Source organism: Lupinus angustifolius, chromosome LG11, assembly GCF_001865875.1.
Source record: "Lupinus angustifolius cultivar Tanjil chromosome LG11, LupAngTanjil_v1.0, whole genome shotgun sequence".
Classification (NCBI taxonomy): Eukaryota; Viridiplantae; Streptophyta; class Magnoliopsida; order Fabales; family Fabaceae; genus Lupinus; species Lupinus angustifolius.
The window spans coordinates 2,031,345-2,045,290 of record NC_032019.1 but is presented as its reverse complement, the minus strand read 5'-3'; the positions used below and the strand labels follow the sequence as shown (position 1 = coordinate 2,045,290).

At 34.4% G+C, this 13,946-nt stretch overlaps 3 protein-coding genes across 3 annotated transcripts; 1 reads left to right on the top strand and 2 right to left on the bottom strand.

Moving 5' to 3' along the window:
- On the top strand, nucleotides 2,021-3,863 carry LOC109361104 (aspartic proteinase PCS1-like). The gene has a single exon (XM_019606424.1). The coding sequence runs from the start codon at nucleotides 2,063-2,065 to the stop codon at nucleotides 3,380-3,382; it is 1,320 nt and encodes a 439-aa protein (XP_019461969.1). The 5' UTR covers nucleotides 2,021-2,062; the 3' UTR covers nucleotides 3,383-3,863.
- Nucleotides 6,064-8,162, bottom strand: LOC109359257 (putative pentatricopeptide repeat-containing protein At1g09680). The gene has a single exon (XM_019603851.1). The coding sequence runs from the start codon at nucleotides 8,073-8,075 to the stop codon at nucleotides 6,246-6,248; it is 1,830 nt and encodes a 609-aa protein (XP_019459396.1). The 5' UTR covers nucleotides 8,076-8,162; the 3' UTR covers nucleotides 6,064-6,245.
- On the bottom strand, nucleotides 8,660-12,212 carry LOC109359153 (glutamine synthetase nodule isozyme-like). Its single transcript, XM_019603710.1, has 12 exons — nucleotides 12,073-12,212; nucleotides 11,506-11,545; nucleotides 11,188-11,291; nucleotides 10,977-11,025; nucleotides 10,711-10,817; nucleotides 10,524-10,611; nucleotides 10,013-10,141; nucleotides 9,799-9,873; nucleotides 9,634-9,687; nucleotides 9,435-9,472; nucleotides 9,205-9,364; nucleotides 8,660-8,968 (listed from the first exon to the last, which is right to left on the bottom strand). Exons 1-12 carry the CDS (start codon nucleotides 12,144-12,146, stop codon nucleotides 8,816-8,818), a joined length of 1,071 nt encoding a protein of 356 aa, XP_019459255.1. The 5' UTR covers nucleotides 12,147-12,212; the 3' UTR covers nucleotides 8,660-8,815.

The window sequence follows — 13,946 nt, the reverse complement described above, 5'->3', positions numbered from 1 at the left end:
ATACCTCTTTTAAATAGAGAATCAAGGCTACATAGTTCTTTAGTAAAAAAACATTTGTTGGTTGAGTATTTTAATTAAAGACAAAAATGATGTAGCGTGACTATGTGAAGGATGAGTTGAGAGGAAAGAGACCCACAGGGCGATCATCCCTCCATCATTTATGTGGTTGACAAATTTTATTAATGAAATGTTTATTTTTTGTGTATTTATCAAAAATGTTTTAATTAATTGTTAATTTAATTAAAAATGATATATATTTTTATTGATTTTGGGAATTAATCGAGTGAAAAGAAACGGCGTAACGTCACATTTCGAAGATGAGTTGAGAAGAAAGAAGTCTCCAAGGAGACCGTCTCTCCATCTTTGATTAATTTCCAAAATAATTTCATTATAAAAATCTTCATGTAATTTTAGTAATTATTTTTGTCATAGTAAAATGTTCTGATTATTTTTATTATTGATAATTTTTAATTAATTACAGAAAATAAAGAAACCCAATTAATTGCTAAAAATTCAAAGAAATTGTTGATTATTAGTTATGCTAAAGAGGTTGTCTTAATTATTGTTAGTTACTTATTCCATAAATCATTATAATATTAATTGGTTACTATTAATATTAATTAGTGTAAAACATGACTAATGAAATTATTACAAAAAATAATGACTTTTATTTATTACACATGTATTATTGTTAAAATAATAAAAGGAAAACTAAAAGAATTAAAAAAGTGATATTTGATTGCACTTTGATGTAGAAATTGCACTATTAGAGTTGGAGTTCCTGTGTTGCTGTTTGAAATATGGCAGAACACGGTTGGGTGAGCACTTGAAGACTTGAAGAACCTGGACATGTAGTGCAGTATGGTTCGCTAAAGGAAAGGCTGCATGGGTTCAACCATGCTCTCGTTCTTACGTGACCTCACACTTACATTGGAGCAGTGATTAGGTGTGGCAGGGTACAATAAAACCAGACCATGTTTCGTTGTTTGATTGGTTCATCTAAAGTCAACATGGAGATGAAGAAAGTAAACATTGAATCACAAAACGGGAGTACGATGCAATGGTACTCTCACCCACACTAGATCTTCTTCTGCGTTTTTGGAGTGTTTCTAGTGTATTCAGTATATCTTTTTTTGGAATTACTTTCTTGGATCTTTTTTAGTAATATTATTAAACTAAACCATACGATTAAGTTAATCATTTCATCTTTAATTTCAAATTCAACACACTTTTAGGAGTTTAATCTCATGTAGCAGATTCGACTACTTGACTTTATTTTTATTTTTGTTTTTCTGAAAATAAAATGTAAGGTTCTAAAGCATATTTTATTTATGTATTTTAATAAATTCGAAAATAATTATAAAAAGCCATAAAAATAGTTTTAATTATTTTTTATTAATTTAATATCATAATTTCGAAAATACTAAAATAAATAAAATAAAATCACTTTAGATTTAAATTTTGATTAACGTAATCACTTAGATGTAAGAACCTTAACATGACATGTTTATTTTTATTATTTTTGAATTTTCACTTAGACTTAGGAACTTTAGCATCATTGATTTGACTTTCCTATTTAATATTATTTATTTATTTATTTTTTGAAAAATATTTTGAGTTTTTTTGGACTATACAAAAATAAGAGTTTACAAGTCATGTCAATATATCATTGATTAACAAGTGTAATAGTGTAACAAAGAACTATCTTAGTCACAGATATTGGACAAACACCCATCACATAAATGAAAGAAAATTCAATTCATTACGCATTGTGAATTGAGTGAATGAACATATCTCCCATATTCAAAAAGGGTTGGCCAGAGAAGGAGAAAGCGAATTATAGATTAGTCCAAATTTAATTGGGTATGAAGCAAGACTAGTCTGTTTTTGCTAAACAAATTATAAGATGCACCTACTCAACAAACGTTAACGCGTCCTCTTTTTGCACTTCACCTTTGATTTCACCATTCCTTTTTTAAATCCACCCTTTCTTCTGTGCTCTATATAAATATACCTTAACACTCATTCACTCACTCACTCACTCACTCACACACTATTTGCAATGGCTCTGTTTTCCTCTGTTTCACTCTGCATGGCTCTCTTCTTTTTCTTCTTATTCAATTCCTGCTATGTCTCTTTCTCTGCTACAATCAACCATAAGAATAACTCATTCTCACTCTCTTTCCCTCTCTCAACAACAACACTTTCAAATTCCAAAACCAACCCAAAACTCAAAACCTTGTTATCATCAACATCATTATCTTCTTTCAACCTGAAATCCAGTTTCAAGTATTCAATGGCTCTTATCGTTTCTCTTCCCATTGGGACTCCTCCACAAATTCAACAAATGGTTTTGGACACAGGAAGCCAACTCTCTTGGATTCAGTGCCATAACAAAGCTCCTAAAAAAACACCTCCTACGACGTCGTTTGACCCTTCTCTCTCTTCTTCTTTCTCCATCATCCCATGCACTCACCCACTCTGCAAACCCCGCGTTCCCGATTTTACCCTTCCCACCACCTGCGACCAGAACCGCCTCTGCCACTACTCTTACTTCTACGCTGACGGAACCTACGCTGAGGGCAATCTCGTCAGAGAAAAACTAACCTTCTCCCCTTCCCAAACTACCCCTCCCCTCACCCTCGGTTGCGCTACAGAGTCCAGCGACTCAAGGGGCATTTTGGGAATGAATCTTGGTCGCTTGTCTTTCCCTTCCCAAGCTAAAATCACTAAATTCTCATACTGTGTCCCGGTTCGACAACCCCGACCCGGTTCAGCTACCGGTTCATTCTACCTTGGAAATAACCCGGTTTCAAATCGGTTCCGTTATGTAAACATGTTGACCTTCACTCAAAGTCAACGCATGCCTAACCTAGACCCATTAGCGTACACTGTTCCAATGCAAGGTATAAGAATCGGTGGAAAGAAGCTGAACATCCCACCCTATGTTTTCAAACCCAACGCTGGTGGGTCGGGTCAAACCATGGTTGATTCCGGATCCGAATTCACTTTCCTAGTTGATGAGGCTTATGATAGAGTGCGGGAGGAGGTAGTAAGATTGGTGGGACCCAAATTGAAGAAGGATTACGTGTACGGTGATGTTGCTGATATGTGTTTTGATGGTGATGTGATTGAAATCGGACGGTTGTTAGGGGACATGGTATTTGAATTCGAGAAAGGCGTGGAGATAGTGATTCCTAAGGAAAGGATGATTGCTGACGTGGAAGGTGGGGTCCACTGTTTGGGGATTGGGAGGTCTGAAAGATTGGGTGCGGCAGGTAACATTATAGGGAACTTCCACCAGCAGAATCTGTGGGTGGAGTTTGATTTGGCCAATCATAGAGTGGGTTTCGGTGAAGCTGAGTGTAGCAGATTAGGTTAGTAGAGAGTGGAAGGAATGATTGTCTGGGTGCTGGTGCATGTAACTATCATGTGTAGACAGATCCCGTTTATTTAGCTACGATGTGTGGTTACTGTTACTGTACAAATGATGAAAATATATATATGGGGAATCATGAGAAAGGTGATGAAATTATAATCGTACGGTCCACGATTGATGAAGAAAAAAGAGGTCCATTATGTGAATAGAGTAAACGTCAATCGTTTTGGACCGACGCTGATGTGGGGCTTCGTTTGTGTTTTGTGTTCTAGCAAAAGACAATGGGTCAAAGCTCATAATTAAGTTATGTATAATATTATAATCCTAGTGAGATTGATGTACATATTAGGATTAGAGAATATCAATCACCAACAATACAATAATAATAATAATACTATGCAAACTCTTTTTTTTTCCTTCTTTCTTTGAATGTCGTGAACCACTGGCTTCTTTGAAAATTACATGTCAACCAATGTCCTATTTGTGTGATGTGTATAATCTGTGTAACAGTGGAAGTATATATACTATTATCTTATGATTGTTATGTAATTTATTTATGATGGCAATTCAGATAAGCTTGAAATGAAATAAATACATATGGCGTGATATAGTGTCTTTCTTTCATTCTGAAATTTTCAATCATTCTTAATGGTGAGAGAACATTTCTATCAATCTTATCATTCGGGTAAACATATACTCATTGGTGCTTGTTATTTTGGAAGTCTTGGGTCTAAACAATTTGATGTAGCTGGGAACTAAAATATGCCGTGAACCACTTGATTGTTTAGTGTTTAGGTTACAATTCTCATGGGTCATAATAAATAATCAATATTTATATATTTAATAATATATGTTTCAGATGCATTGAATCGTGACAAGTAGCTACTACTATTTATTAGTGCACACGAATTGGAACTTTGAAGAAGTATCTTTATCAAGACAGATACTAAACCAAGCTGTAGAGTAGTAATGTTGAAGTCTATAGTTGATGGGTTGAATAAGAGTGATATGATTAAAGGGTTCACTTAGCTTTAACAGAATAGACTTATAAACAAAGCTTCACCACAACGCCCTCGTCATGCAAAATATATGAAGAAAAGAAAAGAAAAATTGTTACCAAGAATGGACAGAAGACATTGCTTTATTGTAGTTGAAGTAGGAACAAAGTCAACAGAAGCGGTGGTTATAATTAGACTCGTGGCAAATAGATTTTACTAGGATATGAAGTGGGACCACTCAAAATGGACCAGCTTCAGACAGAAGGACAGCTCAGCATTTTTGAGACCGCCGAAGAAGACACGAACCACTTCCACATAATTCCCGACAATCATACAATTCACATCATTATTAATTCGGTATAAAATATTTTTATATTGTCATTACATTATCTATCATTTATATTTAGTTAATGTTAACTTTAAATAATAATAGAAATGAACGGTGAACAGTGTACTTAGTTTCTTTTATATAATTCGTACACAATACATAAATATTACATTCTTATTATTAAAGGCAAATAAATTCCACATTTTACACTCTTTTTTCTTTCTTTTAGTAGCTTTTAAGGCTTGCTACGTCGATGTTCTTTTATGTTATTTTCTCAATTATAGAGTTGTTGTTTTTTGCTTTTAAGTGTAAAGAAATATCTCATTCATATTAGGAATCAGATGTCGACATTTTAGGGTGGATAGTTGAGACTAAAGCTTTTTCTTTGTGCGCTGCAAACGCACATACAAGTATTAACAAAGAGAAAGTATAGAGTAGAGAATCGTTCAAAGACTAGTTCTCATAACAAAGTAGTGGATGGTTATGCTTAAATTTATCACAATAAGAAGATAAAAAGAAATTTTTTTGCCATTTATCTAGGATACCCGAGAACTATTTTCCATAAACATGAAACGAATATTATGATTTTTTTTCTCTCCATAAAGTGTGAACCTAATCTAGATATAGCTACAATAAGTTTTGCTTTTGTCATAGAAAATTTTCTATACACTAAACATATAGAGAATCAACTCCTTAAAAGTTACCATCCTTTAAAAATTTGTATACCGAGAATTGTGTAAAAGTAGTTGAGAAAAGTTGATGAGTAAATAATGATATTAAAAAGATAAAATCACGTGGGGCCATGGAACAAGAATAGAGATCGAGTTAAGTGACAAGTCACAACTAACGTGGACATTGCATGAGGCAGGGTGAGAGGGTGGGAAATAGAGGAGGATTATCAAGAATAACTAGATCTGGATTATGAGAACATCCCATATTCACACTAGAAATTGTGCCCACACTATTATCCGCGCCATCCCTATATACACTATTACACTCCACCAATATATTGCCTTTGGCAATTCCCATTCTATGCTTGTTTAGTCAATTAGTCATCACAACATAATCAATGTGCAATTCTACCTGGACCCTTTTACTACAAGTAGAGGTGAGCAAAACCCGACTCATTCACTCGATATGACCCGATCATGATCAGGTTCGAATAGGATTAGGTTTCACCGAGGCTAGGACCGATTTCAGTTTCAAAAATTATACTCGTTCAATATTTAGAGTCGAGTAGGGACCAAGTATGACCCGACATGTTCCGTTACATAGTCACTCACTCATCATGCATGCTTGTATGTATTTCTATTCAAATGTATACAGAGTAATGACATTTTTTGGTCGAAAGTATCATTCATTCTCTAATTTTTGTCTCAAGCCTTCTAGAGCATATTTTGTCTGTCAAGCTCTGCTGAATACCGATTTAGCTTAAAGCAATTACATTGCTTTTGATTGAATCTGCAGGCTTTTTAACTGTAAGCCAAGTCCACCAAATATAGTTATATAGCAGTTCAGCTGAAAAGACTTGTAGCACGAATCATCTCTTTAGCCTATCTTTCAAAGCTTTATTTGATTCATTAACAAGCGCTGTATAAGAAGCATAATCTGTAACTAGTCCTTTCTCACTATTAAATATGTTAAAATCATCAGAGCTTCCATGCTTGCAATGACCATCTAGTAAAATATTAAATGTAATATCATCAGGAACCACCCCCAAATTAAGCATTGCATTTAGCAACATTTTAGCATTTTTCATCTGACCTTGTTTGCATAGCCCATTCATTAGCACATTGTAAGTGACAACTCCTGGTACATGCCCATCGCTTTGCATCATCTTGAGTAACTTGAATCCCATCTTAACATCGCCGCTCTTACAAAAGCCATCAATAACCATGTTATATGTTGGATCATCAGGTATGAAGCCAGCATTCAACATATCTCTCAACATTCTTTCTGCATCATGAACTCTTCCATCTTTACAAAGCCCAGAGATAAGCGCAGTGAAAGCTACATCATCAAGTTCAATCCCCTTTTCAATCATTCCCTTTTTTATCTCCATCGCTGATTCTACATTTCCATCCTTGCAAAACCCATCAATTAGCGTAGTGAACGTTATCTTGTCAGGCTTTAAACCACCTGCATACATCTCATCTATAACTTTCCTAGCCTCCTTCAACTTTCCAACCTTGCAAAGGCCATTAATTAGAGCATTGTACAAAACCAAGTCAGGTTTAATGCCTTTAGCCACCATTATCTGAAAATTCCTCAAGGCTAAATCAAATTTCCCATTTTTCAACTGCCCATCAATCAGAGTGGTGAAAGTAACACCATTGGGGACCAAGCCTCTGTTGCACATTTCATTGAACAAAAGATCCGCCTCGTCCACCCTACCCTCCTTACACAACCCATTGATCAAAGTACTAAAAGTGAAAACATCAGGAAAAACTCTTACACTCTCCATAACACTCTTCAACCTAAAACCCTCCTCCAAACTCCCTGATTTACAGTACCCATTAATCAAAGTATTAAAACTAACAACAGTAGGACGCAAACCCCTCTTGGGAATTTCATCAAACACCCACTGTGCATTCTTAACATCACCTTCTTTACAAAACCTATGCATCAAAACATTAAAATTATAAACTTTTGGAGGATACCCAGAATTCAAAATCTCCAAATAAAACTCCCAGCAATCCTCAATGGATTTATGCTTCATCATGTGATCAAACAGATACCAACAAGCATGAAGCGAGACACAGAAATTGTGCTTCTTAACCAATCGAAAACAATGAACAGCATCAGAAATAAACCCAGAATCAGCATAAGCGGTAATCAAAGCATCAAAAAGGAGACTTGAGTGGTGAATGGGGTATTGGGTAGGCATAGTTTGGAGAATGGAAGAGAATAAATCAGAAGCAGAGTTGTGACCTTTTCGAGAGATAAGGAAAAGGAATAAGGAATGAACTTGAGGTAGCATTTGGTGAGTGGCGAGGTGGTGGACCATGGCGGAGTAAGAGAGAAGAGAATGGCGAAAAGGAGGATGAGAAGAAAGCCAGTTGAAGAAAGAGAAGAGAGAGGAAGGAGAGAGAGAAAGTGGGTTGAGATTGATAAGGTTGATAACGTCATTGGGAGTGAGAGATGGGAGAATACGTTTAAGAGAGGAATCGAGAGAAGAATTTATTATAGCTTCAGAGATTGTATAGAGAATGTCATAATCTTTGTTTTTATGTTTGTGTTTATGGGATGAAGAAGGTGAAGGTGAAGGTGGTGGTGGTTTGAACCATGAGGAGAAGGAGAAGGTAATAATCTTAGATGATGAACGGAGAAGCTGAGAACAGAGCTTTGGTTTCAGGGTGGTGGTGGCCATAACACTCTCACCACTCGTGTCTTCTAATTTTTTGCCTAAACCCTTTTTTTATGTTTCCCTTCTTCTCAGTTTTTCTCTTTCAAGGTCTTCACCGGAGCATAAAAATGCTGTGTACTTCAATTAAGGTTATCTAATTATTCTATTATAGTAATTATTCCAACTTTTTATGTTGTTGAAGAAATGGAGAATTTTAACCTTCAAACTCAAATCCAACTATAATTGATATCATTTTTCTTTTGGATTATAGGATTTTACAAAATTATTAAATTAAACTTTTTTCGTATTACCAATCCTATATTTTCATCTATTAATAAGGAACCAATCTCCTTCGGGATATATGATTGTCTTTCCCAATAAAATATTTTTCCCAGGAATCAAACATTTGATATTTTAGTCTAGACATCTAACAAAATTTTGCATCGTTGTACCAACGTTTTGTTAGTGTCATTAAGTTAAACTTAAAATCATAATTAGTAGATGTGTGAAATAGCCTTAAACTTATACTCATAATTAAACTTATACTTATAATCAGTTACTTTAGGATCATCACATTTTTTAGTAGCGAAGGAAGCAATAAACTAGCCTTGATACTTGGCAGTTAGCACCACCAACAAAGAAGACCTTATACATGAGATAGCTAGGATGCAAAGCTAAACAAATGGTGAATCCTAACAAAAAAACACAAGTACTAACAATGATTCTTCAAGGGTTATAAGATATTTTTGGGTGGCCAAATATGCTCATGGTTTCCAGAGTAGGGTTGTCTCTGCAATCATAGAAGTGACCACATATGGGTCCATGTTAGAAGCAGGCCTTCTGTCCTCAAAATATCCCTTCCCTTCTTTCTCAGTGTCCCTACCCACCCTAACAGAAGCTCCACGGTTTCCAACACCCTGTTAAATCAATAACAAAACTAAGAAACTTGTCTCAGACATAGAGACTAAATTAAGAGTCTAACCATATGGTCACGAATTGGTTTTTGAAAGGTAATCGGGGAAGTGAAAAACTCGGGAGCCATGCAACCTGATGTTTCCCTTTCTTACCCTTCCATACTAGTGTCACAAATGATAATTACTCAATGAAAATAACCTCACAATTGAAGAGATAGTTAGGCCACTTTGTAGCTTACCCATAAGAAAGTACTAATGTCAGCTGTTTCATGTCTTCCTGACAAACGTCGTTCGTTACCTTCACCATATGCAGCAATGTGCTCATTGTGTCTCTTCCCCAACTTCTCAATTGATCTTTTTATTACTTCATAGCCACCATCACTTCTCATGGACTTGGTACTGTGACATTATCAAGCACTTTAAAATTGTCACACTAAGATAATAAGCTTTTTCAAGTAACCGTGATTACCTGTAATTTGTGTGAGCACCAGCACCATTCCAATCACCCTTGTTATAATTATTAAAACACAACCCAAATGGCAGGAATCAATATTACACCAAATTCAATAACAAATTAACAGTAAAAATGGCCTCAAATTTTGCATGGGAGTGCAAGTATGGTACAAAGACAAAATAAGTTGAAACTGGATAAGGATGGGATTATTTACCGGAATTGGTTTGGGGTCAAGGGAAAGTACCACTCCAGCAATCTCAGTAACCCTCTAGGAACACATGATCAGATATGTTAGCTGTAGCATTTAGAGTAAAATGCACAATCTTTCTCTCTAATAAGTAAGGTGACACAATAAGAGTACTCATGTGATGTTGCTTACCTCCAAAATGTAACGAGCAATCCACAACTCATCGCTAGCAGAGATGCCAACGGATGGACCAACTTGAAATTCCCACTACATACACCATGAATAATGGATTGAATCACAAGGAATTGAAAAAGAAAGACAACAATTAATGGTTATATTTTTATTATAAAGATAAGGGTAAAGAATGATGAATACTAATATTAGAAGCAGAAATATTTCAATTTACCTGGCCGGGCATCACTTCTGCATTAATGCCACTAATGTTAATGCCAGCATAAAGGCATGCTTTGTAGTGTGAGTCCACAATATCACGCCCAAAAGTCTTTTCAGCACCAGCACCACAATAGTATGGTCCCTGTTGAGGAAGGAAACATTAGAATACAACATGTAGTGAATAAACCAATAGCAAAACAAAACAAAACAAAACAGAAGTGAATGAACATAACTCCCCCTTAAAAAAACTGACATGTAAGCCAAATAAGAGTACAAGCTTAATAGAAAAATGTTTGTTGCACATTTCTCATGCCATGTGGTCATGTCATTCATCACATATTCGAATGTGATTATTAGTTAGCATTGCTAAGTTATGTTGTCAAGATGCTTACAAATCATGAACAGATACTGAATAAATAAATGAATGACTTTCATAACAAATTTCAAGCTATAAAATTTGCTATGATATCAATAATTTCTTTATTAAGGTCCCAAACACAGGATTAAAGAAAGTCATTTTTAACCTGAGGTCCAGGAAAACCACCAAGAGGCCATCCAATAGGCCAATGTATATCTTTCTGCAACAAGGTGTATTCCTGCTCAATACCAAACCTATTTGAAGATCATACAGCAATGTTTAGTCAAGTAACAAAAAAGAAAATCATAGCAAATGTTCATAACAATTTCAATCAAAGAAGCAACAATAAGTACCAGGGTTCTTCAGCAGCAACATTAGGATGGCTGAATATTTTTGCAGCAGCATGTCTCTTGTTTGTGGGAATGGGTTCTCCATCAGGAGTGTAAGCATCACACATAACCTACAATCAATTATAATTGAAAAAGAAGAGAGTTTTACATCATGAAACAAGTTTAACTTTAACTGCATCAACTTAAGAAACAAACATGTACTGATTCTACTGAATAAGTGAATATAGATAACAAAACATTGTAGACATGATTCATATGAAGAAATATACCAGGATGTTGTTACCCTTCCTGAAAGGATCCTTGAAAATTGCTTGTGGGCTGTTTGCATTTGATGAAGATACATAACATTAATAAGAAAACTACACAAATGGAATCAACACTAAATAGTAAATATGTAACAATCTAAATTTACTAGCAAATGAAAACACATTTAAAAGTTTACACTAAGAAATGATAAGTGGGAATGAAAAAGGGCCTTACTATAAAATCACTTCACTATCTTTTCCTGAAGCCTGACCAGTACTGGAGCCATCATAGCTCCACTTGGGAAGTTTTGAAGGTTCATTAACCGGTCCTGACAGAGTCTATATCCAAAATCATTTACATTTTGCTTTATTTTCAAGCCGAATATAAAAAAGAAGCAAGAAAAACATTAAAAATATCCTTAGTTTCCATGGTTTTGACTTAATTGAGAAACCTTATAAAATATGGGCCCTGTTAAAGAGTTCTTAAAAGTATAGGTCTGAAAAATGATATTTTTAATATAAAAATTTGGTTAAAAATGATAAAACTAGTTACCCTTGCTTTGCTCCTCATGTCCACACCAGATCCACCGACCCTACCATGAAGAAAAAATTATTATATGATCTTTGGCACAATCTCTTTAGATCATGTTATTAGAATTTCTTTACTGAAAAGAAAGATTGATACTTAGGTAAACACGAGAGTTAAGTTAAATGAAAAAGCAGAGCAGAAAAACAAGTCAAGGACGTGAAAATTAAAATACTAAAAATCTAGCATGATCAAATGTTGTCAGATTTATGGTCAAACAAGCAGAATTAAGAAGGTTTATTAAATGACACCGCGAACACGTTTATCTGAATAAAAAGGAACAAAATAAAAACAAAAACGGGGAATCAGAGTGATCCTGAGCAAAAAGATAGCTAGAGTGAAAAGGTGATGGATGAAATGAGAGATGAACAAAAATAAATAAAACCCATTATGGGAACCATTCCATAAAAGAGCTGCTTCAAATTAAGTTGATGCATATTCGAACATATCGCCATGCATTGCCATATTGTAATGTCATGGCTTATGAGAGTTTGAGAAGAAAGAAAGAAAGAAAGAAAGAAAGAAGAGACTAACCATATGTACTCGGCAATGATCTTCTCAGTAGTGTCGTAGAAGTCAAGGTTGATTAAATCTGAGAGCATTGACATCTTCAATACACAGAATCTCCAGAGTGAGTTTCTTTTCTTTCTTTCATAGATAAGTTGTTGAGCTTTTCTCGTTTTTATAGTGAGCTAGTGAAGTACGTATTTAAGATATTGGAACTTCACACTTTTAAAAAACCACTATACTTTTTTTGGTACAATATACTTTTAATGGCCAAAGATGTTACCTTTACTTTTGTATTTAATGGCCAAAGTAAGCAATTTATTGCCTTTACTTTTGTATTTAATGACCAAAGTATCCAGATATTTAAAAAATAAAAATGTTACATCCTACTATTTTTTTTATTTTTTATTTTTATGTACTCTCCTCTTCCACATAGGAGATCTTGGAAGGAGGATCTTATGTCCTTAAAAAAATTCTGTCTATATACTAAGTCAATCAGATCACATTAAATAACATAAAATATTGCTTTATATTTTTATGATTTTTTCTTTTAAATTGATGACAATTTCAGGTTGGGACACAATGAAATATGAAAAAGTGGATGAAATATTTGTTGATGAAAAAGAAATTTTCAGATTGAGATACAAAGTACTGGGATGACCGAATCATATTGCATGCCAGTTGTAACTCAAGCTTCGGTAGGTGTCTTGTAGCTAAAATTTATTGAAAAACACAAAATTGGTTTAATGTGTTCTTATCAGCTTTGTAAGATTCCAAATATTAGAGGTAATGAGAAGGGCAAAATTCAGTACATGACACATGTTTAACCTTGTACAAGAGTTCCTCGATTCTGATGCCAACCTACTAACAAAGGAAGGCTTTAATTTTGGAACAAAGATGTGGTTGTTCCTGCTAATAAAACATATTAGTGAGAATGACTGTGACTGATCATCATAAAGCGTTATAGGCCAGGGCATCTCAGTTGATACAACTCATATTTGTTACGTGGCCCATTTGCTACGACCCATCATTACTGAAATTGCTTAAATATATTTTTGCGTTTTGTGTTGTGCTGATTTAACCTTTTTTTTTAAATATTTAGTCGCTTTACTTGAGATGGCACTAATTTTGTCACTATCATTAATTTGAATGAAAAATATTAAAATAAATACACTAAATACTTACAAAATAAAAAACACAAGAATTAAGATAAATCAGTGTGTTTTGTCTCGCTACATTTATGTGTTGGGATCATTGTATTATTTGGTAAAAATGATTCAGTTGTATAGTTTATCAGAGTTTAATATCACACCCACATATAATACATCAGGATGTCTCACGCACTCGAATAAAAAACTCACATAGTGGAATATAAAGGAGGAGAATAATTTAATACACTAATTGTAAATTATCCAAATCCTTCAGAATCAGTAATCTCATAATCACACCTATATAATAAAGGGCTTTCTTATCATCATGGATAAGAGGCAAGAATAAAGAGTTACACAAATTTACCCCATGTTACACAAATTTGAATTTCACACCAGCCACAGAGTAGCAAAATGAAGACCACAAAGAGTACCTAAACATGAAAATACGTATTTGACTATCAGAGACAGCATCAAAATTTAAGTGCAATAACGAAAAGTTCAAGTATTTAATTAGGAGAATTAAGTTATTAGGAAAATATGTATTTGTCTTGCCCAAAATGTGCAGCATTGCTAATAGAAGAAAATAGTTAAGGAATTTTGTTGTTCTTCCGATCCAGAAAACAAATTAAAAAATGGGAACATTTTTATTGTGTATTTGATAAAATCAAAAAAGGAGGCAGCTGTGCGAGAAACCATTGAGGAAGCAGGTGTGCGAGGCATTGTTGAGGTGATTTCAATGGACTTGATCAT

Coding starts and splice junctions, on each gene's coding strand:
- LOC109361104 (XM_019606424.1), top strand. CDS start 2,063: ATGGCTCTGTTTTCCTCTGTTTCACTCTGCATGGCTCTCTTCTTTTTC.
- LOC109359257 (XM_019603851.1), bottom strand. CDS start 8,075: ATGGCCACCACCACCCTGAAACCAAAGCTCTGTTCTCAGCTTCTCCGT.
- LOC109359153 (XM_019603710.1), bottom strand. CDS start 12,146: ATGTCAATGCTCTCAGATTTAATCAACCTTGACTTCTACGACACTACT. Junction 10,142..10,523: donor GTGGTTTTCCTGGACCTCAG/GTTAAAAATGAC, acceptor CTTCCTCAACAG/GGACCATACTATTGTGGTGC. Junction 9,688..9,798: donor TTGCTCGTTACATTTTGGAG/GTAAGCAACATC, acceptor ATGTGTTCCTAG/AGGGTTACTGAGATTGCTGG.